At 38.3% G+C, this 26309-nt stretch overlaps 1 protein-coding gene across 1 annotated transcript; it reads right to left on the reverse strand.

Moving 5' to 3' along the window:
• Positions 1-1727: 1727 nt before the first annotated feature.
• Positions 1728-2666, reverse strand: LOC129628101 (olfactory receptor 4C46-like). The gene has a single exon (XM_055547541.1). The coding sequence runs from the start codon at positions 2664-2666 to the stop codon at positions 1728-1730; it is 939 nt and encodes a 312-aa protein (XP_055403516.1).
• Positions 2667-26309: the final 23643 nt, after the last annotated feature.

Here is a 26309-nt window from a genome sequence, read left to right on the forward strand (position 1 = left end):
TGTAGACAGAGCTACATATTTTTAAAACCGTTTTTCATTTAAAAAGTAATAAAAATTTAGAAATAAAAATTAATAACAGAAAAATACAACATGTACATGGGATGGATGTGTGCACACTGCTGTATTTAAAATCAATAACAAACAGGGATCTACTGAATAGCACATGTAACTCTGCTCAATATTATATAGCAGCCTGGATGGGAAGGGACTTTGGGAAAGAATTAGTACATGTATATGTATTGCTATTAAGTCCCTTTGCTATTCACCTGAAACTATCACAACATTGTTAATTGACTATACTCTAATACAAAATTAAAAGTTTAAAAATTAAAAAAAATAATTTGAAAAAAGAAAAACATAACAAATCAAACAATATTCATAAACTAATAAATTCTAAGAACAGAGAAGATATCAGTGTAAAAGATTTTTTTTAATGTGATAACATACTTTCAATTTTTTTTCTTACATAAGCAGGACTAAAACAACTTGTGGCTTCCAAAATAGACATAACTAGAATTCTTCCTAGATTCTGAAAAAGATGAGAAAAAAATTCCTATTCTCCACTACTATTTTCTTTTTCCCTATATTTTACTGAGTGTATTCATTTTCCTTTCTAATAATGTTTATCCATTCAACATTTATCATAAACCAAAATTGTGCTATTTGCATAAATTATTGCTAGGAAGTCTGCAAGTATTTCATGGAATAGGACTGTTTAGAGGATACATGGAAATTACTGTCTGGAATTAAAATATTATTTTATTTAAATCATCCTCTTTTCTGATGGTTTATAAACATAAGTTGCTGACATGAAAATACAGAATTTAGGGGGGGTTTGTTTTTTTATGCATCACATTTTTTATTTTTAATGTTTCTTAATGCTAAAAGGATTTTTTAATATGGTGTAACATTGTTATTTATGTGTTAGAGTTTAAATTACCCATTCATTTTGTATTTCAAAAGTAGTTACATAACATGGTGTTACAATCAACATATTATGACCCACTATGATATATAAAAAGTGAACAGAGTAAGTGAAAATATGTGATTTAGTTATATATATGAATATATGTATTTAATAAAAGAGTACATATACTAGTATATAGAGCCAATTAAATATATAAATATATAACAAATATATATTTGGATATATATATAGAGAGAGAAAGATAGATAATTAGTCCAGGATTGCTGTTGTCCCAATAAATGGTAACAGCATAATTATATTACCTTACTATTGCATTGCCTGGCAGTATATCACAGCAGTGAAGAACATGGAATGAGAGGAAGTTATACTCTGATTACTGGATCTTCAATTTTTTTTGTTTGGATCATCCTCTTTTATGTTTATTACTCACCTGTTAAAATGGGAATAAAAAGAATGCCTACCTCTTGTGTTATTATAGAAATGACTGCTAAATGTCAATGAATTATCTATTTTATTTCATTTTACTGGGATTAAAGCTTATGAATGTATATACAGTGATGAAACTAGTAAAATCAGTTTCCGATTTTGCAGAACATTTTAAATAATATGAGTTGTCCTCTGCTAGGTCATTCTATCATTTCTTGAATTACTTTCTTCTCCCCTTTTTGCAGAAGCAATGATTTCTATTGGTTATTATTTTCTTTATCTCATTGATATTCTTAACTGATTATGTGCATTCACCAATGATGTCCTTTTGACATTTGCATCAGTTGAATGAACACTGGAACACAAGCACATTTTATCGATCACTTGAAATCACTTTTCTACTACACAATTCCCTAATGGCATTTTTCATCTGGTCATTTCTCAAGGTATATATTAAGGGATTTAACATGGGAGTTATCATAGTGTAGAATACAGCAACTGCTTTATCAATAGGTAAAGTAACTGCTGGTCTCATGTAAGTAAAAATGCTTGACACAAAGAACAAGAGGATCGCTGTAATGTGGGAGATCAAGGTGGAAAAGGCTTTTTGCCTCACCTCCAAGCTCCGTGTCCTTAAAGAGAGCAGAATGACTGTATAGGAGCCAACCAAGAGGAGGAAGATTAACAGACAGATGAACCCACTGTTGGCAGCAACAAAGAGTCCTAGAGTGTGGGTATCAGTGCAGGAAAGTTCGAGCAAAGGGTTCAGATCACACATAAAGTGGTCTATGACATTAGAGCCACAGAAGGGTAACCTGAAGATGAAGAGGATCTGAATAGTTGCATGAAGAAAGCCTCCTGCCCATGCCACTCCCACTAGCAACCAACACACCTGCCAGTTCATGATGGTCGTGTAGTGCAAGGGCTTGCAGATGGCCACGTAGCGGTCATAGGCCATTGCAGTCAGCAGGATGACATCAGCACCTGCAAATAAATGCTCTCCAAAGATCTGGCACATGCATTCAATGAAAGAGCTGGTTTTCTTCTTATGGAGTGAATCTACAATCAGTTTAGGGGTACTGACACAGGAATAGCAGACATCAATAAAAGAGAGATGAGCCAGGAAAAAGTACATGGGAGACCCCAATAATGGGCTGGTAGTGATGGTGACCATAGTGAGCACATTTCCTACCACAGAGACAATGTAGACAACCAAAAAGACTACGAATATGACTTTCTGCATCTTTGGATTCTGTGTCAGCCCCAGTAGAACGAACTCTGTCACATTGTTCCTGTTCTCCATGTATCTCATGTTATTGTTAACCACATAACCTGGGGGGCGGGGAGGGAAAGATCTTGTTTTAGTTCAACCTTGAGTTCATTAAACATATCTACCTAATAAATAACACATGCCTAGATTCTTATGGCTTTTTTTGTGATAAAAGATAATGTTCCAATCTGCTGAATGCTGCTTATATATGACGGTAAGAATCTGAGAATACGAATGTAGTGAAGAAGAGGCTTTTGAGAGAGAATCTTGTACATAGATCTAATAAAGATTTTTGTGTGCTAGGACGGAGTGAGCTGAGTTTCACTAAGGGGATGGAAGCCTATTACAGAAGTCCCGGGATTTCACTATTCTTCCATTACCAGTGCACTGACAGAGTTAATATTAACTGGTTAATATTAACTGTTATGAGACTAGTTAATATTAACTCTGTCAGTGCACTGGTAATGGAAGAATAGTGAAATCCTGGGACTTCTGTAATACAGTTGCTAAACCAATTACCTAAATCCAATAACTTTGTAGTAGCTAATAAAATTATATAATGACTGATTTCCATGGGTACTACATGAAAACAAACAGTAAATGGTTTTTTTTTTTCTCATTTTGGCACATAATCTCAGAGACTAAAGCTAGCAGTAATATTAATGATAATATTGTGGGAGTGCAAGCATACTCAGTCATGTCTGACTCTTTGCAAACACATGAATTATAGTCACTAGGTTCCTCTGTCCATGGGATTTCCCAGGCAAGAATACTGGAGTGGGTTGCCATTTCCTTCTATGGGGGATTCAGGGATACAGGGGGATTCAGGGATACCTGATTCAGGGATTGAACCCATGTATCCTGCATCTCTTGCATTGGCAGGCAGATTCTTGACCATGGCACCACCTGGAAAGCCAGGCCTCAATTTAAATCAACAATACTTCAATAAAATTGTTTTTTAGAAAATTTAATGAACACTTAGTATGTGCTAAAATTTTTTCTCAGACATTTGGTTATTTAACCCTTGTTATAAACCTGCCAGATGATTAGTGCCATCATTTTTATACTTATTTTACACATCAGGACATAGAAGAATAGAGAAGATAAAGATCCTGCCCCAAATCAAGCAACTAATGAAAGGCAGGTCTAAGATTATTTCAGATTATACTTCTCATCTCTTTTTTACTGCAAATTCTTAAAACACATCCTTTATATTAGGTTAAAATATACAATGTTGAGTTAGTAAACTCCTTTTGACATGACTACAATAATTATAATTGCTTAAATAGTATTTCAGAGGTAAGTATATACAAAGCAGTTTCATTGACAATGAAAATACACATACCAGACACTTGTATGCACAATATAACACACTGGAATCCCAAATGTTAATAACCATGTGGTACTGCTTTCATTGAAAGTCAAATTCGTTTTTTTTTTTTTCCTCTCCTTCACCCCATTTTCTTCTTCCCTTAATTTCCTTACAAATCATGCACAGACTGTTCTGTAAAATGCTGAAATGATGATCCCAGTGGTGAAACACATTGGCTTGAGAATCAAAGAGACAATACCAGAATCTTGCTTTTCCCCACTTAACACTCCTTGATCTGGGGTGTATTTCCTGACACCTTACATTCTTGTTTCCCTTGGTATCAAGTGAGAACAATATGTCTACCTCACAGGCTGTTATGAGAATTAATTGAGGAAACATATCCATCACACTGTTGTGAAAACACAAAGGATCTTCACTTATGTTTATGACTTTCTATGCACCTAGAAGGTACGAAGATTTGACATTTTGAGTAATAAAACAGAGAAACATATTTAACCATGCAATAAACTGGGGAAGAAACATCTACAATATTTTTTGTTTTGTTGTTTTTTTTTTAAGAAGCCACAGGGACTCATACCATTCATAGCAGTTGATCCCTGAAAGAATTATCCATGTGCTTGCTTGAAATAAAAAGAGGATGACTTTTATCTTTTAAGACATTTGTGGCTTTCTGAGTGTGAAGTGTATTAAGTTTTGTTTTCATTTTCATTATTAATCTAAATTATTGAAAGAAGTGTGTTCTGGCAAAGAAGAATATCTAGGGATGGAGAGTTGGCTTAAATTTCTCAGTCTCTATGAGTCTTAAGTTTTTCATCTATCAAACTAGGTTAGTGATATTAACTAACTGTCTTTTGAAGGAAAGGGTGAATATGTAATGGTCTTTGGCTATATTTGAAAAGTGTTATAACATGATTAATACATATATATATAATATATATAAAGTAATTGTTTATAAGCATTTAATAAACTTACCTTCTGATCTTTAGAAGATATTAGTGATATCTGAGGGTGTTCAGAACTAATTCCATTTTAAATTGACTTCCACTTGGGCTAAGTAACTTTCAGTTTGAAAGATATGACATACTCATAAAGACACTAGTCAGATTATTGAGTGTCACAGTAGACATGTCATTGTTTTTATAAATCTAAATCTTTTCTAGATGAAAGACCTATAAAGTTTTCACAGACAAATTGGGACTTGAATTTAGAATAGATTAATTTTGAACATTATGCAGAAATCATCTTCTATAAAATGGTGTAGTCCCAGACACAAGAAGAAGAAAGAGTGGTGGAAATACATAAAAGTGAATCATTCCAACCTTGATGAGTCTTGTTCTGGAGATGTAAACAATAAAAAAGAATTTTCACCTGCAATGCATGGATATTTAACCAGGTTGCCACAAACTTTCAAGGACTTCCTCTTGTAGATGTTATTATCTCTCCTTGGAATTAATTATCTCCTGTGATGGAAAGGCTTTGTCTCAGAAGCAGGTATTCTGAAGAGATATGTTTAAGAAACACCCATTCTGGGTGGGGAATTGTATTCTCTGCACTTACAACCAAAATATGTGAGACCTCTTACTCTATCTGAACTTGGGTTCTAAGAAAATTGAATGTCATGTGAATACCAATTATGGCATCATTCCAGCATCATTCCAGTTAACTTAAGGATACATCTCAGACAGAAAACTTTATCTGTTTATCAGTATTAAAACTTTTCTGAAAACTGCATATTGATTACTAGAGACTTAGAGCAGTGAGGGCATAAAATTATTGGTATTTTTTTCAGAGTAATTAAATCCCAAACCAATTTTTCATATTTATCAGAGGTCTTTGGATGTAAATAGAAAATCTAATCAGATCAGATCAGATCAGTCGCTCAGTCGTGTCCGACTATTTGCGACCCCATGAATCGCAGCATGCCAGGCCTCCCTGCCCATCACCAACTCCCAGAGTTCACTGAGACTCATGTCCATCGAGTCAGTGATGCCATCCAGCCATCTCATCCTCTGTCGTCCCCTTCTTCTCCTGCCCCCAATCCCTCCCAGCATCAGAAATTTTTCCAATGAGTCAACTCTTCACATGAGATGGCTAAAGTACTGGAGTTTCAGCTTTAGCATCATTCCTTCCAAAGAAATCCCAGGGCTAATCTCCTTCAGAATGGACTAGTTGGATCTTCTTCCAATCCAACGGGCTCTCAAGAGTCTTCTCCAACACCACAGTTCAAAAGCATCAATTCTTCGGCGCTCAGCCTTCTTCACAGTCCAACTCTCACATCCATACATGACCACAGGAAAAACCATAGCCTTGACTAGACGAACCTTTGTTGACAAAGAAATGTCTCTGCTTTTCAATATGCTATCTAGGTTGGTGATAACTTGCCTTCCAAGGAGTGTCTTTTAATTTCGTGGCTGCAGTCACCATCTGCAGTGATTTTGGAGCCCCAAAAAATAAAGTCTGATACTGTTTCCACTGTTTCCCCATCTATTTCCCATGAAGTGATGGGACCAGATGCCCTGATCTTCGTTTTCTGAATGTTGAGCTTTAAGCCAACTTTTTCACTCTCCTCTTTCACTTTCATCAAGAGGCTTTTTAGTTCCTCTTCACTTTCTGCCATAAGGATGGTGTCATCTGCATATCTGAGGTTATTGATATTTCTCCCAGAAATCTTGATTCCAGCTTGTGCTTCTTCCAGCCCAGCGTTTCTCATGATGTACCCTGCATAGAAGTTAAATAAGCAGGGTGACAATATACAGCCTTGACGTACTCCTTTTCTTATTTGGAACCAGTCTGTTGTTCCATGTCCAGTTCTAACTGTTGCTTCCTGACCTGCATACAGATTTCTCAAGAGGAAGGTCAGGTGGTCTTGTATTCCCATCTCTTTCAGAATTTTCCACAATTTATTGTAATCCACACAGTCAAAGGCTTTGGCATAGTCAATAAAGCAGAAATAGATGTTTTTCTGGAAGTCTCTTCCTTTTTCCATGATCCAGCAGTTGTTGGCAATTTGGTCTCTGGTTCCTCTGCCTTTTCTAAAACCAGCTTGAACATCTGGAAGTTCATGGTTCACGTATTGGAGAATTTTGAGCATTACTTTAATAGCGTGTGAGATGAGTGCAATTGTGCAGTAGTTTGAACATTCTTTGTCATTGCCTTTAAGACGCTCAATATTGCTAAGAATTAGAGAAATGCAAATTAAAGCTACAATAAGATATCACCTCAGGGCTTTCAGAATGGTCATCGTTAAAAACGTCTACCAATGATAAATGTGAAGAGGGTATGGGGAAATGGGAACTCACCTTCATTGCTGGTGTGAATGTAAAATGATACAATAGCTCTGGAGAACAATATAGAGGTTCCTTAAAAAACTCAATATACCTACTATATGACTCAGCATACGGATTTCGGATATATGTTAGGCGAAAACCATGGTCCAAAAGGTTACATACAGCCTGATGTTCATCACAGTGCTCTTTACAATAGCCAAGACTTGGAAGCAACTTAAATGCCATCAATAGATGAATGGAGAAACAAGATAACAAGATGGAATATTACCCAATAATTAAAAAGAAAAAATATACCAATTACAGCAACAAGGTTGGATCTGAGATTATCATACTAAAGTGAAGTAAGTCAGACAGAGAAAGACAAATATCATATGATATGGCTTATATGCAGAATCTTAAAATAAAAGATACAAATAAAACTTATTTATAAAATAGGAACACTCAGAGACTTAGAAAACAAAATTATGATAACCAGGGGAAAGGGGAGAGAGAAACTGTGAGTTTATGATTGATATGTACATGCTGCTATATTCAAAACAGATAATCAAGAACCTACTGTATAGCACAGGGATCTCTCCTTAATATTCTGTAATAATATAAATAGGAAAATCATTTTTTTGTTGTTTTGTTTTTATTTTATTTTTATTTTTTCTTTATTTTTTTAATAATTTTATTTTATTTTTAAACTTTACAATATTGTATTAGTTTTGCCAAATATAAAAATGAATCCGCCACAGGTATACATGTGTTACCCATCCTGAACCTTCCTCCCTCCTCCCTGCCCATACCCTGCCTCTGGGTCGTCCCAGTGCACCAGCCCCAAGCATCCAGTATCATGCATCGAACCTGGACTGGCGACTCATTTCATACACGATATTATACATGTTTCAATGCTGTTCTCCCAAATCTCCCCACCCTCTCCCTCTCTCACAGAGTCCATAAGACTGATCTATACAAAGATACTTGTATGGGTATAACTGAATCACTTTGGTGCATACATGCAACTAATACATTATTGTTAATCAACTGTATTTTAATATAAAATAAAAACATAAGAACAACTAAACGTCCGAGGTTAGGGGCGGTGGCCGAAAGGAGCTACCCCAGATCCTAGGCCAGGGGCGGCGGCTGGGAAGCCCTACCCTACACGCGAGGCCAGGGGCGGCGGCTGGGAGGAGCAAACCCACCTCCAAGGAGCGGTGGCTGTGGGCAGAGGAGGGCCTAGAGGAGCTATTCCACGTTCAACGTCAGAAGGGGCGGTGGTGAGGAGATATCCCTTGTCAAAGGTGAGAAGCATCGGCTGCGCTTTGCAGGAGCAGGCATGAGCAGATACCCCACGTTCAAGGTAAGAGAAACCCAAGAAAGACAGTAGGAGTTGCAAGATGGCATCAGAGGGCAGACACAATAAAACCATACTCACAGAAAACTAGTCAATCTAATCATACTAGGGCCACAGCCTTGTCTAACTCAATGAAACTAAGCCATGCCCGTGGGGCAACCCAAGATGGGTGGGTCATGGTGGAGAGGTCTGACAGAATATGGTCCACTGGAGAAGGGAATGGCAAACCACCTCAGTATTCTTGCCTTGAGAACCCCATGAATGGAATGAAAAGGCAAAATGATAGGATACTGAAAGAGGAACTCCCCAGGTCAGTAGGTGCCCAATATGCTACTGGAGATCAGTGGAGAAATAACTCCAGAAAGAATGAAGGGATGGAGCCAAAGCAAAAACAATACCCAGCTGCGGATGTGACTGGTGATAGAAGCAAGGTCCGATGCTGTAAAAAGCAATATTGCATAGGAACCTGGAATGTCAGTCCATGAATCAAGGCAAATTGGAAGTGGTCAAACAGGAGATGGCAAAAGTGAATGTCGACATTCTAGGAATCAGCGAACTAAAATGGACAGGAATGAGTGCATTTAACTCAGATGACCATTATATCTACTACTGCGGGCAGGAATCCCTCAGAAGAAATGGAGAGCCATCATGATCAACAAAAGAGTCCAAAATTCAGTACTTGGATGCAATCTCAAAAACGACAGAATGATCTCTGTTCGTTTCCAAGACAAACCATTCAATATCACAGTAATCCAAGTCTATGCCCCAACCAGTAATGCTGAAGAAGCTAAAGTTGAATGGTTCTATGAAGACCTACAAGACCTTTTAGAACTAGCACCCAAAAAATATGTCCTTTTCATTATAGGGGACTGGAATGCAAAAGTAGGAAGTAAAGAAACACCTGGAGTAACAGGCAAATTTGGCCTGGGAATACAGAATGAAGCAGGGCAAAGACTAATAAAGTTTTGCCAAGAAAATGCACTGGCCATAGCAAACACCCTCTTCCAACAACACAAGATAAGACTCTACACATGGACATCATCAGATAGTCAACATCAAAATCAGATTGATTATATTCTTTGCAGCCAAAGATGGAGAAGCTCTATACAGTCAACAAAAACAAGACCAGGAGCTGACTGTGGCTCAGACCATGAATTCCTTATTGCCAAATTCAGACTTAAATTGAAGAAAGTAGGGAAAACCACTAGACCATTCAGGTATGACCTAAATCAAATCCCTTATGATTATACAGTGGAAGTGAGAAATAGATTTAAGGGACTAGATCTGATACATAGAGTGCCTGATGAACGATAGACTAGGTTCATGATATTGTACAGAAGACAGGGATCAAGATCATCCTCATGGAAAAGAAACGCAAAACAGCAAAATGGCTGTCTGAGGAGGCCTTACAAATAGCTGTGAAAAGAAGAGAATCAAAAAAGAAAAGGAAAGGTATAGGCATCTGAATGCAGAGTTCCAAAGAATAGCAAGAAGAGATAAGAAAGCCTTCCTCAGCGATCAATGCAAAGAAATAGAGGAAAACAACAGAATGGGAAAGACTAGAGATCTCTTCAAGAAAATTAGAGACACCAAGGGAACATTTTATGCAAAGATGGGCTTGATAAAGGACAGAAATGGTATGGATCTAACAGAAGCAGAAGATATGAAGAAGGGGTGGCAAGAATACACAGAATAAGTGTACAAAAAAGATCTTCACAACCCAGATAATCACAATGGTGTGATCACTGACCTAGAGCCAGACATCCTGGAATGTGAAGTCAAGAGGGCACTGGAAAGCATCACGACAAAAAAAAAAGCTAGTGGAGGGGATGGAATTCTAGTTGAGCTATTTCAAATCCTGGAAGATGATGCTGCAAAAGTACTGCACTGAGTATGCCAGCAAGTTTGGAAAACTCAGCAGTGGCCACAGGACTGGAAAAGGTCAGTTTTCATTCCAATCCCAAAGAAAGGCAATGCCAAAGAATGCTCAAACTACTGCACAATTGTGCTCATCTCACACGCTAGTAAATAAATGCTCAAAATTCTCTATGCCAGGCTTCAGCAATACGTGAATGGTGAAATTCCTGATGTTCAAGCTGGTTTTAGAAAAGGCAGAGGAACCAGAGACCAAATTGCCAACATCTGCTGGATCATGGAAAAAGCAAGAGAGTTCCAGAAAAAAACATCTATTTCTGCTTTATTGACTATGCCAAAGCCTTTGACTGTGTGGATTACAATAAATTGTGGAAAATTCTGAAAGAGATGGGAATACCAGACCACCTGACCTTCCTCTTGAGAAATCTGTATGCAGGTCAGGAAGCAACAGTTAGAACTGGACATGGAACAACAGACTGGTTCCAAATAGGAAAAGGAGTACGTCAAGGCTGTATATTGTCACCCTGCTTATTTAACTTCTATGCAGAGTACATCATGAGAAGCACTGGGCTGGAAGAAGCACAAGCTGGAATCAAGATTTCTGGGAGAAATATCAATAACCTCAGATATGCACATGACACCACCCTTATGGCAGAAAGTGAAGAGGAACTAAAAAGCCTCTTGATGAAAGTGAAAGAGGAGAGTGAAAAAGTTGGCTTAAAGCTCAACATTCAGAAAACGAAGATCATGGCATCCGGTCCCATCACTTCATGGGAAATAGATGGGGAAACAGTGGAAACAGTGTCAGACTTTATCTTTGGGGGCTCCAAAATCACTGCAGATGGTGCCTGCAGCCATGAAATGAAAAGACTCTTATTCCTTGGAAGAAAAGTTATCACCAACCTAGATAGCATATTGAAAAGCAGAGACATTACTTTGCCAACAAAGGTCCATCCAGTCAAGGCTATGGTTTTTCCTGTGGTCATGTATGGATGTGAGAGTTGGACTGTGAAGAAGGCTGAGAGCCGAAGAATTGATGCTTTTGCAGTGTGGTGTTGGAGAAGACTCTTGAGAGTCCCTTGGACTGCAAGGAGACCCAACCAATCCATTCTGAAGGAGATCAGCCCTGGGATTTCTTTGGAAGGAATGATGCTAAAGCTGAAGCTCCAGTACTTTGGCCACCTCATGCAAATAGTTGACTCATTAGAAAAATCTCTGATGCTCGGAGGGATTGGGGCAGGAGGAGAAGGGGACAACAGAGGATGAGATGGCTGGATGGCATCACCAACTGGATGTACGTGAGTCTGAATGAATTTTGGGAATTGGTGATGGACAGGGAGGTCTGGTGTCCTGCGATTCATGGGGTCCGCAAATAGTCGGACACGACTGAGTGACTGAACTGAACTGAAATGAAATGAATGAAAGCAAGATTGTGAAATATTGATATAAGAATAAACATAAAAAGCATTGAAACATAATAGAAAGTTCAGAAATAGACTTAAAAATATGAATTGTTTTACAAAAATAAAGTAATTAAAACAGAAAGAATATATTTTTCAGCAGATTACAGCAGATCACTAAATATCCTTATATGAAAAAAAGGACTCTCAACCACTACCTCATGCTACAGACAAAAATTAGCTCAAAAAGAGATCAAGATATCAAAGTCAAACCTATAAAAAATCTGTAGGAAAAGTACGATCAAGAACCATAAACTAAAAAGTTTAACATTGTCAACATTTTAAACCTTCTGATCATTAGAGATCATACATTTTAAAAATAAAAAGGCTATCCACAGAGTAGAAAAACATTGTATCTATATTCATATGTACAAAATTTTACATTACATATAAATTTATGTGTAAATTTTTACATATACATGAAATAAGAACTATATCTATAATATATATATATCACCTATAATTTAGTGATAAGACACCCAGAACTCCTATTTTAAATTGCACTGAGGTCTTTTTTTAATATAAATTTATTTATTTTAATTGGAGGCTAATTACTTCACACTATTGTATTGGTTTTGCCATACACTGACATGAATCCACCACAAGTGTACATGTGTTCCCCATCCTGAACCCCCCTCCCACCTCCCTCCCCATCCCATCCCTCTGGGTCATCCCAGTACACCAGCCCCAAACACTCTATCTCATGCATACAACCTGCACTGGCGACCCATCTCACATATGGTAATATATATGTTCCAGTGCCATTCTCCCATTCATCCCACCCTCGCCCTCTCCCAGAGTCCAAAAGACTGTTCTGTATTCTGTTATCCTATTTCAAATTGCACAGAGGTCTTTAAAAAAAAAAGAAAGAAAGAAAAAACCTTCCACAAAAAGGTGTAGAAATTGCCTAAAATATAATAGCATTAAAAATTATCAGCTTCAGTAGTTATCAAGAAAGCAAACTAAAACCTCAAAAGTTTATCACTAATACTTCCTAGAATGACCAAAATGATACCAAGTGACAGAGATGTCAAATAATTCACTTTGATATCAGAACTAATTTCTTGTGTTTTATGTATCTACCCACGTGTGTAAAGTCACTTAGTATTCCACAATGACTATCACAACTGTCCCAGACATAACTTACTGGACACTTTCTAGTTTCCCTATATTAATAGCCTTCTAATGATTGTGCAAAACAAGTTTTGTATTCAAATACTTTTAAATGGCTGCCATTAGTTTTTTGGCCTCACTGCTCCAGCTCTCAGGAAATCAGTACTAGGTTTCCAGGAACTTTATTTTTTTTTTTTTCTAGATTCATCCATCTCTTTATTATTTTTTTTTAATTTTATTTTATTTTTAAACTTTACATAACTGTATTAGTTTTGGAACTTTAATACTGATAATAAGAAAGGAGTTCTCTCTCTGACGTGAGTGCACAAATTAACTACATCGCAGGTCCCAAGGCTGGAATACTGCTCTCCTTGTCATTCACATGGCATTTGTCCTTAGAAAACCAGGCTCGTATAAAGGGGATTCACCTCTTTTAGCTGCAAGTGCAGGGAATACAATTCCGAACTCAAGAATGTGTGTTTCTCAAGCATGTCTCTTCAGAATACACGCTTCTAAGAAAATGCCTTTCCATCAAAGCAGATAATTCCTGGGAGAGAAAACAGCAGCTACAAAACAAAGTCCTTGAACCTATATTGGAACCTTGTTAAATATCCACACATGCAATTGAAAATGTCTTTATCTGTTATTTACATTTCCAGAGAAAGACTTGTCAAGAGTTGAAAGACCAATTTGGAGGTCTTTCCACCACATTTTCTGCCTGCTGACTTTTGGAGCAGACAGAAGAAGGGGACGACAGAGGATGAAATGGTTGGATGGCATCACCGACTCAATGAACATGAGTTTGGGTAAACTCTGGGAGTTTATCCAATGGACAGGGAGGCCTGGCATGCTGCAGTTTATGGGGTCACAAAGAGTCGGACATGACTGAGCAACTGAACTGAACTGAACTGATCCATGGACGATCATTTCTCTATGGTTTTCTAAGTCAATTTATTCTAAATTCAAGTTCCAGGTTTTTTGTGAAATTTCATTGGCTCTTTAGGCTAGAAGGAAATATGTAAACATATAGAACGATTTTTCTACTATTGATTTGATATTGAGTTATCTGAATAACTTCTTTCTGAATGTGTCACATCTTTCATATTAAAAGTTCCTTATGCTAAAAGTAGGTCAATTTGAAGATGGGATTATTTCTGAATACCCTCATATATCATTAATATCATCTAAGACCAGAAGGTAAGTTCTTCAATAATGGTGATGCTTAGTAAAAATTATTCAGTTCAGTTCAGTCACTCAGTCATGTCCGACTCTTTGGTACCGCATGAATCGCAGCATGCCAGGCCTCCCTGTCCATTACCAACTCCCGGGGTTCACCCAAACTCATGTCCATCCAGTCGGTGATGCCATCCAGCCATCTCATCCTCTGTCATACCCTTCTTCTCCTGCCTCCAATCCCTCCCAGCATCAGAGTCTTTTCCAATGAGTCAACTCTTCCTCATGAGGTGGCCAAAGTATTGGAGTTTCAGCTTTAGCATCAGTCCTTCCAATGAACACCCAGGACTGATCTCCTTTAGAATGGACTGGTTGGATCTTACGTATATTTTTCGTTGTTCAGCCACTCAGTCGTATCTGACTCTTTGTGACCCCATGGACTGCAGCATGCCAGGCTTCCTTGTCCTTCACCCCTTCATCATCTCCCAGAGCTTACTCAATCTCATGTACATTGGCATGAGTTATATATACACTAATTATGTTTTAACACTTTTCAAAAACAATAGCAATTTTAAATAGTTAAATTTTAAAATTTAATTTTAATTGCAAAGGGAAGAATTCACCTCAGTTTAGTTCAGTTCAGTTCAGTCGCTCAGTCATGTCCGACTCTTTGCGACCCCATGAATTGCAGCACGCCAGGTTCCCTGTCCATCACCAACTCCGGCAGTTCACTCAAACTCATGTCCATGCAGTCGGTGGTGCCATCTAGCCATCTCATCTTCTGTCGTCCCCTTCTCCTCCTGCCCCCAATCCCTCCCAGCATCAGAATTCACCTTATCCTTCTGCAAAATGTTGAAGATGATAGTCCCAGTGACTGAGCATATTAGTTTGGCAATCAGAAACACCAGACTAGAATCTTGCCTTTTCCTACTTGCAACTTGATCTGGGGTGCATTTCTGGCAACCTTACATTTTTATTTATTTTAATATCAAGTGAGAAGTATAATCCACCTCATAAGCTGTTCAGTTCAGTTCAGTTCAGTCCCTCAGTCATGTCCGACTCTTTGCGACCCCATGAATCACAGAACGCCAGGCCTCCCTGTCCATCACCAACTCCCAGAGTTTACTCAAACTCATGTCCATCGAGTCAGTGATGCCATCTAGCCATCTCATAAGCTGTTAGGAGAATACAAATGTATCCAGCACACTTCTGAAGACACACAGAGGAATGTTACCTATATTTATGACTATGCACCCAGGATTAGGAAGACTTAACATTTTTTTGCAATAATACAGAAAAAAAAAAAAATTAACCCTACATTAAACTGAGAAACAGTCATCTCCAATTTTAAAGAAGCCAAAGAGATCCATATTATGCACAGAAGTTGCTCCAAGGAAGAGTTCTACATACCCATTTTTGGACTAAACAAATGATCATTTGTATCAATTAATAATCATGTATTTTCATGTGTGATGTGTATTCAAATTTCATTTTCATTGTCATGATTAGTCTTAACTATTAAAATAAGTATCTGATGGCAAAACAAATGCATCAGAGGTTAGAGAACTGTGTCTTGCAAATTTCTTCATCTTGATGAGTCAAATTTTTCATCTGTCAAATTAGGTTAATGACATAATTATTAGCATTATGTACTATGATTGTTTCTTATCTGCTATACGGATGGAATGATACCATTCACATAGATTTAGTCCAGATTATTTCTCTACACAGATGTAGATTGTTTCACAGGCAGCTCCATCTGTGTTTTAAAGCCAAATGGTCCATTTTTAATATATATTTATTTATTTCTGTACCCTTTGCAAGTGCTTATTACTTTTTATTGAAGTCTACTAATATTTCACATTTCACTTCTGATTATCTGTGGCTTGGTGGACTAACAGTCCAGAAGTGTACTCTTTGGAAAAAAACTGGCCTTTTTTTCTGATCACCCACCTCCAAATCCCCCATTATTTTCTCCAGAAATAATGAACTGCAGTTAATGGTTGTATGTGCATTTTTTAGATGGTTTATTTGCTTATTTAACTTATATGCAGAGTACATCATGAGAAATACTGGACTGGAGGAAGCACAAGCTGGAATCAAGATTGCCAGGAGAAATATCAATAACCTCAGATATGCAGATGACACCACCCCTATGGCAGAAAGTGGAAAAGAACTAAATAGCCTCTTGATGAAAGTGAAAGAGGAGAGTGAAAAAGTTGGCTTAAAGCTCAACATTCAGAAAACTAAGATCATGGCATCTGGGCCCATCACTTCATGGCAAATAGGTGGGGAAACAACGGAAACAGTGGCTGACTTTATTTTTCTGGGCTCCAGAATCATTGCAGATGGTGATTGCAACCAATAAATAAAAGACGCTTACTCCTTGAAAGGAAAGTTATGACCAATCTAGACAGCATATTAAAAAGCAGAGACATTACTTTGTCCACAAAGGTCCATCTAGTCAAGGCTATGGCTTTTCCAGTGGTCATGTATGGATGTGAGAGTTGGACTATAAAGAAAGCTGAGCACCAAAGAATTGATGCTTTTGAACTGTGGTGTTGGAGAAGACTCTTGAGAGTCTCTTGGACTGCAAGGAGATCCAACCAGTCCATCCTAAAGGAAATCAATCTTGGGTGTTCATTGGAAGAACTGATGTTGAAGCTGAAACTCCAGTACTTTGGCCAACTGATGTGGAGAGCTCACTCATTTGAAAAGACCCAGATGCTGGGAAAGATTGAGGGCAGGAGGAGATGGGGATGACAGAGGATAAGATGATTGGATGGCATCACTGACTCAATGGACATGGGTTTGGGTGGACCCCAGGAGTTGATGATGGACAGGGAGGCCTGGCATGCTGCAGTTCATGGGGTATCGAAGAGTCGGAAACAACTGAGCGACTGAACTGAACTGATTTGAGTAAGTGTATTTTTTGAAATGGCAATAGATCATACTTACATCTGATTTTTAAAGTGTTACTCAATAGTGTGGGCTTCCCTGGTAACCCAGCTTGTAAAGAATCCGCTTGCAATGCAGGAGACTCAGTTAGATTCCTGGGTCAAGGAGATCCCGTGGAGAAGGGATAGACTGCCCACTCCAGCATTTTTGGATTCTCTGGTTGTTTAGACAGTAAAGAATCTGCCCACAGTGCTGGAGACCTGGGTTTGATCGCTGGATTGGGAAGATCCCCTGGAGAAGGGCATGGCAACCCACTCCAGTATTCTTGCCTGGAGAATCCCCATGGACAGAGGAGACTGGTGAGCTACAGTCCATGGGGTCACAAAGAGTCAGACATGACTGAGTGGCTACGCACAACACGACACTTAATAGTGTGGGCATATTTTTGTGTGAGTATGTGTGTTTCTGCCTCGTCATTTTCCTGTTGTCTGGTCTGTCTGTCTGTATTCATTGCTTTAATAGCTGCCTCATATTCTGTGAGTCATTAAATCCAATCCTCATGATGGAATATTTCCTTATCTTGTAAATAACTGTACAACCAGCATTGTTGCACACAATTCTTTGTGCCTTTATCTGCTTCCTCAGGATAAACTCCTAGAAATGGGGTTGTTGGAACGAAAGTAGATGGAGGGCCCAGGAAGCTTTGCCAGCCTGAAACTGTCATTGGCAGTGTTGAGAACCCATACCTCCCAGCTGTCCCCAATGCTCACTGCCCAAATGGGCTTTCATGCCATTATTAACAGTCACACATCTTGGGCTGAGGCTCTAAACTTAAATTTGCATTGATCTCTATTTGCTCAATGTGTCCATTCTTTTTCTATCACCACACAGTATGAAGTAGTGATAGTGGTAAAGAACCCGCCTGCCAATTCAGGAGATGTAAGCTACGTGGGTTCGATCTTGAGGTCCGGAAGACCCCCCTGGAGGAGGAAATGGCAATCCACTCCAGTATTCTTGCCTGGAAAATCCCAAGGGCAGAGGAGGCTGTTGGGTTACAGTCCGTGGGTTTACAAAGAGTCGGACGCGGCTGAAGCATGCACGCAGTCATGCCATCCATATAGTAATCTATCGTTAAAGTGTATTTATAAGTTGTTACAAAGTTACTGGAAACTGTTAGGAAACATGTTAATTTCATTACAGTACCTCCTGTATCTTTTCAGTACTTTCTCATTACCAATGCTCTGTTACACTTTATGTCAACTCATATATAGTGATTCTAGTGTTTTTTGTTTGTTTGTTTGTTTTTTTAATTTCATCCCCTTATACAAATCACACAGATATCCTTATTGGAATTCTATGCAACATTCCCTGTTTTACAAATCTCTATCATCCTTATACTCACAGTCTCAATTACCTTGCATGGTTTCCTATTTCCTAAGAGTAACAGAAAAATCCACTGGCTTTACATTCATAGCCTTTACATTCATTTTCAACCTCTTGGGCTTAGCTATTACTATGTGCTCACTCAGTCATATTTGACTCCTTGCATTCGCATGGACTGTAGACCACCAGGCTCCTCTCTCTATGGGACTTTAAAGGGAACAATTGCACTGGGTTGTCATTCCTTTCTACAGGGAATCTTCCTAACTCAGCAACTGAAACTGCCTCTCCCCTGTCTCTTGCATTGGTAGGCAAATTCTTTCCCACTAAACACCTAAGAAGCACTGCTACTACTATGTGTAAGACCTATTGATTCACATTAGGTTCTGGGTCATCTCTCATGATTAAATGAGCACAGATGGTCTCCAATCAGTGTGTTCATAAAGTTCCTCATGTCTCCAACTATAAATATATCCTAGGAGAGGATTTGAGTTAACTTTAAGAGATCAGAAATATTTTTTCCTATATCAAAAGAAAAAAATACTCTTAAAAATTCACAGCTCAATAGAATTTGGCATTTATTACATGAAAAGGATAATGAATTCAAGACTGACATATTATGATGTTTTTTCAGGTAATGTAATTAACCATTCTACTGGGACTCACAGAGAATCCAAAGCTGCAGAAAGTCATATTTGCTGTGTTTCTGGTCATTTACATTGTCTTTATGGTAGGGAATGTGCTCACCTTGGTCACCATAGCAGTCAGCCTATTATTGGGGTGCCCAATAAGGAGAAAATAAAAGATATAAGCATCTGAATGCAGAGTTCCAAAGAATAGCAAGGAGAGATAAGAAAGCCTTCCTCAGCGATCAGTGCAAAGAAATAAAGGGAAACAACAGAATGGGAAAGACTAGAGATCTCTTCAAAAAATTAGAGATACCAAGGGAACATTATATGCAAAGATGGGCTCGATAAAGTACAGGAATGGTATGGACCTAAGAGAAGCAGAAGATATTAAGAAGAGGTGGCAAGAATACACAGAAGAACTCTACAAAAAAGATCTTCATGAAACAGATAATCATGATGGTGTGATCACTCACCTAGAGCCAGACATCCTGGAATGTGAAGTCAAGTGGGCCTTAGAAACCATGACTACAAACAAAGCTAGTGGAGGGGATGGAATTCTAGTTGAGCTATTTCAAATCCTGGAAGATGATGCTGCAAAAGTACTGCACTGAGTATGCCAGCAAGTTTGGAAAACTCAGCAGTGGCCACAGGACTGGAAAAGGTCAGTTTTCATTCCAATCCCAAAGAAAGGCAATGCCAAAGAATGCTCAAACTACCACACAAGTGCACTCATCTCACACACTAGTAAAGTAATGCTCAAAATTCTCTAAGCCAGGCTTCAGCAATGTGTGAACCATGAACTTCCATATGTTCAAGCTGGTTTTAGAAAAGGCAGAGGAATCAGAGATCAAATTCCCAACATCTGCTGATTCATGGAAAAAGGAAGAGACTTCCAGAAAAACATCTATTTCTGCTTTATTGACTATGCCAAAGCCTTTGACTGTGTGGATCACAATAAACTGTGGAAAATTCTGAAAGAGATGGGAATACCAGACCACCTGACCTTCCTCTTGAGAAATTTGTATGCAGGTCAGGAAGCAACAGCAAAAGAGACACTGATGTATAGAACAGTCTTATGGACTCTGTGAGAGAGGAAGAGGGTGGGAAGATTTGGGAGAATGGCACTGAAACATGCAAAATATCATGTATGAAACGAGTTGCCAGTACAGGTTCGATGCACGATACTGGATGCTTGGGGCTGGTGCACTGGGACGACCCAGAGGGATGGAATGGGGAGGGAGGAGGGAGGAGGGTTCAGGATGGGGAACACATGTATACCTGTGGCGGATTCATTTTGATATTTGGCAAAACTAATACAGTTATGTAAAGTTTAAAAATAAAATAAAATTAAAAAAAAAAGAAAATAAAAAAGAACTGGACATGAAACAACAGACTGGTTCCAAATAGGAAAAGGAGTACGTCAAGGCTGTTTATTGTCACCCTGCTTATTTAACTTCTATGCAGAGCACATCATGAGAAACTCTGGGCTGGAAGAAGCACAAGCTGGAATCAAGATTGCCAGGAGAAATATCAATAACCTCAGATATGCAGATGACACCACCCTTATGGCAGAAAGTGAAGAGGAACTCAAAAGCCTCTTGATGAAAGTGAAAGTGGAGAGTGAAAAAGTTGGCTTAAAGCTCAACATTCAGAAAACGAATATCATGGCATCCGGTCCCATCACTTCATGGGAAATAGATGGGGAAACAGTGGAAACAGTGTCAGACTTTATTTTTCTGGGCTCCAAAATCACTGCAGATGGTGACTGCAGCCATGAAATTAAAAGACGCTTACTCCTTGGAAGGAAAGTTATGACCATCCTAGATAGCATATTCAAAAGCACAGACATGACTTTGCCAACTAAGGTCTGTCTAGTTAAGGCTATGGTTTTTTCAGTGGTCATGTATGGATGTGAGAGTTGGACTGTAAAGAAGGCTGAGCGCTGAAAAATTAATGCTTTTGAACTGTGATGTGGAGAAGACTCTTGAGAGTCCCTTGGACTGCAAGGAGATCCAAGCAGTCCATTCTGAAGGAGATCAGCCCTGGGATTTCTCTTTGGAAGGAATGATGCTAAAGCTGAAACTCCAGTACTTTGGCCACCTCATGCGAAGAGTTGACTCACTGGAAAAGACTCTGATGATGGGAGGGATTGGGAGCAGGAGGAGAAGGGGATGACAGAGGATGAGATGGCTGGATGGCATCACTGACTCGATGGACGTGAGTCTGAGTGAACTCTGGGAGTTGGTGATGGACAGGGAGGCCTGGTGTGCTGGGATTCATGGGGTCACAAAGAGTCCGACACGACTGAGAGACTGAACTGAACTGATATATTTAAGTGATCACCAAAATAAGCCATTGACTTTCATCACCCCACAACTTTGCCATTTTTTCTTGTGATAAGAATGTTCATTATTTACTTTCTTAACAACTTTCAAATGTAAAATACAGTACTGTTAACTAAAATCATCATTCTATACATTACATATCCAGGAAGGATTTATTTATTTTATAAATAAATTTGATAACTGCAACTTTGGACCTTTTGACTCTCTTCACTCATTTTGTTATGCTCCTTCCACCCACCTCTGGCAACCGACAATCTATTCTCTGAGTCTATGAATTCAGGTTTGTTTGCTTTTCTTTTTTTACAATTTCACATATAAGTACAATTATATAGTATTTGTCTTTATGTGTCTGTCTTACTTCTTTTATTATAATGCTCTCAAGTTCCATCTATGTTATTAAAATGATAAGATTTCCTTCTTTTGTATATGCATATACACATACATGCATATATCACATTTTCTTTTTCCATTCATCTGACAGTAGACACTTAGGTAGTTTCCATATTGTTCTTATTGTGAATAATGCTGCAGTGAGAATGGGAATCATATATCTCTTTGATGTAGCAATTACATTTTCTTTATATTCCACAATTCAGTCCAACATACCATGGTTCGTTTAGTATTCTTCTCTCTCTACATCATTATTGCTCCTGTGTTCAATCTCTTAATCTATATGCTGAGGGATGTAAAGATGAAAAATGCTGTAAGAAGAGCTTAGCATTAAACATTCTAACCACATCTTAATAACTGCTGCTGCTGCTGCTAAGTCACTTCAGTCATGCCCGACTCTGTGATCCCATAAATGGCAGCCTATCAGGCTCCTCCCCATCCCTGGGATTCTCCAGGCAAGAACACTGGAGTGGGTTGCCATTTCCTTCTCTAATGCATGAAAGTGAAAAGTGAAGGTGAAGTCGCTCAGTCGTGTCCAACTCTTAGCGATCCCATGGACTGCAGCCTACCAGGCTCCTCCATTAGCGGGATTTTCCAGGCAAGAGTACGGGACTGGGTTGCCATTGCCTTCTCTGCATCTTAACAAAAATAACAACAAAAAAGAAAAAAAAAAAAAGGTGGGGGGAGAGACAGCTAGATGAGATATATGTGGAATTAGAGAATAATAAATTATTTCACAGGTTAATTATTCCACTGGTACTGTTCTCTAAAGTGACATAAATAGGACTTCTAGATTAAAAATAGCTACTAATCAAACACCAATTCTACTTAAAAAAATTTGAATTGAAAATGTAGTTAATTTTGTTGGATTTTGAGATGATGTGATCAGGGTTACATGCCTAAAACTCATCTGGGTTATAGTAATTAAGTCACTATTATATTAGAATGAATACTATAATGAAAAAAAGAAAAAATAAGAGGAAATTTAGGTTTAGTGCTTTCTGTATTCATCTTCAAAGACTACTGTAACTTCTATCTCTTGAGGACCACTTCTTAACATACTTTTCTACACCCCAGTTTCTTCATCTGTGCAATGGAGCTGATAGTTCTCTCTTAGGGTTGTTATAAAGATTAATAAGCTAAACCTCATCAGTTGATTCATACCTTACAGATAGTAAATATTTGCTATTATTAATGAGGCTCACAGAGCAGAGCAGAACCAAGCATAGTTTTGTATATAGACGTAAAAAGAGGAAAAGCTGTTGAAAAATTATGAGAGCAAAATTACACAATGCTTGACTCTATTGTTGACAAATTAGTCTAATAAGTTTTTTTAAACGTAGAAAGATATGAAAGAAAGTTCTATATATCTATAATTTTCCAGAAAAATTCATCTTAACTGGAAGTACATTAAAGAACATTCATTTTGCCCCCTTGGAGACAAAGATGAAAACACTACATGAGGATGGATGAAAAGTACTTAACAGAAGGACTGACTACAGGTTTCCTCATATAATAGCAAGGAGAAAAGAAACTCAAATTGCATAAATAGCAGATCTCAGTCATTAAGGGATTCTAACATGCTTCAGGTTTACCTCTTTTGCAGGGCATTTGTAGTCCACTTCAGGACACTGGTGAGTGGACTATTTGAGTACACACACATAATTATTGTTGCTGTTTAGTTGCTAAGCCATGTCTGAATCTTTGCAAACCCATGGACTGTAGCCTGTTAAGATTCTCTTTCCATGGGATTTCCAGGCAAGAATACTGGAGTGGGTTGCCATTTCCTTGTTCAGAGGATCTTCCTGATCCAGAGATCAAACGCACATCTCCTGAATTGGCAGGAGGATTCTTTACCACTGAGCCACCTGGGAAACCCAATATACATAATTAACTTGAACTAAGTAAGCAACCTTTAGGGAAGAAATATATGTACCTTTAGGATATAGAGTTTACCTAAAACTTTACAGAGTTTTGTGCCTAAACCCCTCAGGAATGATGTGCTAATGTAAGTACAGAGTCTATAAAACTCCATTTGACTAGTTTGGATAACAGAATACTCTTCTTACCCTCAAGCTTTTTTTCTGTGGAATAAACCTCCATCATTTATTTGATTTGATGGTGTTGTAAGGGGCAGTAGTTACTAAGATTATGTAAATGTTGTACTATTTATTTACAGATCAGGGAAAATTAGAAAGTGAAACTCAGCAGTAGCATTCAAGTTAGAAACTTGAAAGGAAATCACTTGAGCAGTTAAAGGATGACTATCATTTCAATGAAGACAGGACAGAAACTATACAAGAAGAATAGATTCAAAATAAGTGCAGAGGAAAATATGTGAGCAAATTATGTCTTTTTCTTCCTTGCCAGGAGCTTCCATAAACATGTGGTATTTCTTGCAATATATTTTTAACTACTGGGTTAGGAAAATATTAGTTAGCTGTTGCTTTTAAAATATGCTTTATTGTGAATTCTATAGCCTAGGAAATTTTTTGATTAAGGGACCAGGAAATTCAAGGAGGATCTGTGAGTAAACTGAGGGTGGAATAACAGATTCTGGAAAAATAAGATCAAAGTCATAAATAATACTGCAGGATGACTGGATTTAAAAAAAAAAGACATATTGTTATAACTCAAGGGAGAAGGTCAGTAAAACATTAAGCAATATTAAGCTAATTTTTATTCTGAAAAAGACATAATAGCGGAAAGGGCTATTAGAACAATGAAGCTAATGTCTTCATTTCACAGAGCCAGTTTTCAAGTTCACAGATATAAGCAGTGGCAATGTTAGGACATGCTCCTAAATACATTTCTCCTATTATTTTACATGGCTAAGAGTTGAGATGCACTGTTAGTGTTCACACTTGAAAGAATATGAAATTTCTTCCTACAGAAATTTCCTAAAATTTCTTGTTACATTTTTGAGTGGCTTATTTATGACAATTCGGAGCTGACTCGGTTTGTGGTTTCTCATAGAGACTTTAGCCTAACTATGTTCTGTGTTTCCATTTGCACATTTTTTAAATATAAGTTTTTGTGACTAGAATGGACCAATGATTGATTCAGGAGGTATCATAGTTTTATCTAGAAGGTTTAAGAAATCTATGCAAACTTCAGAGTTCGGTGAAGTGGGGTTAATGTTAAATCTATCTTGTTGCTTTGCTTTTTTTGTTTGTTTTTGTTTTTCCTTTTTGAAACTTTGTAATGTTATAGCCATGTGTTCCGGGAAATAAACTCACTCAGAAGGACAATGCAGAGAGTGGAGCGCAGTTTATTACACCAGCGGGCCCAAGGCAGAGTCTCCTCTTAGCCAAGGACCCCGACCAGCATTTGTGAAAATCTTTTATACCCCATGTGTACGTGTCTGAACCCACCACCCCAATTTTCTTGAGACTTACATAAGACAAAGGAAGGGTAAATACAATCACACTAACCCCATTATTCAAGTGTTATCAAGTGTTAGGTGTTCAAACAGTTAATAATCAGCAAGCCTGTGGTTACACTCCAATAGACACAGAAAGAATTTATGACCTGTCCAGAGGAAGGGGTGATTAGAGTATGCTTTTCCTTAGGCAATGAGTAACCTGGATGTGATCTTCAAGATTCTCCTGTCCAGACGGGGTCTTATCTTTTTATTGTAGTTTTCATAGGCACTAAGCGCAGATGACACCACCCTTATGGCAGAAAGTGAAGAGGAACTAAAAAGCTTCTTGATAAAAGTGAAAGTGGAGAGTGAAAGAGTTGGCTTAAAGCTCAACATTCAGAAAACGAAGATCATGGCATCCGGTCCCATCACTTCATGGGAAATAGACGGGGAAACAGTGGAAACAGTGTCAGACTTTATTTTGGGGGGCTCCAAAATCACTACAGATGGTACCTGCAGCCATGAAATTAAAAGACACTTACTCCTTGGAAGGAAAGTTATGACCAACCTAGATAGCATATTCAAAACTAGAGACATTACTTTGCCAACAAAGGTCCGTCTAGTCAAAGCTATGGTTTTTCCAGTGGTCATGTATGGATGTGAGAGTTGGACTGTGAAGAAGGCTGAGTGCCGAAGAATTGATGCTTTTGCAGTGTGGTGTTGGAGAAGACTCTTGAGAGTCCCTTGGACTGCAAGGAGATCCAACCAGTCCATTCTGAAGGAGATCAGCCCTGGGATTTCTTTGGAAGGAATGATGCTAAAGCTGAAACTCCAGTACTTTGGCCACCTCATGCAAAGAGTTGACTCATTGGAAAAGACTCTGATGCTGGGAGAGATTGGGGGCAGAAGGAGAAGGGGCCGACAGAGGATGAGATGGCTATATGGCATCACTGACTCGATGGACATGAGCCTGAGTGAACTCTGGGAGTTGGTGATGGACAGGGAGGCCTGGCGTGCTGCGATTCATGGGGTCGCAAAGAGTCGGACACGACTGAGCAACTGAACTGAACTGAAGGATTATTTTGACTGCTTTATAGAG

Source organism: Bubalus kerabau, chromosome 15 (genome assembly GCF_029407905.1).
Source record: "Bubalus kerabau isolate K-KA32 ecotype Philippines breed swamp buffalo chromosome 15, PCC_UOA_SB_1v2, whole genome shotgun sequence".
Lineage (NCBI taxonomy): Eukaryota > Metazoa > Chordata > Mammalia > Artiodactyla > Bovidae > Bubalus > Bubalus kerabau.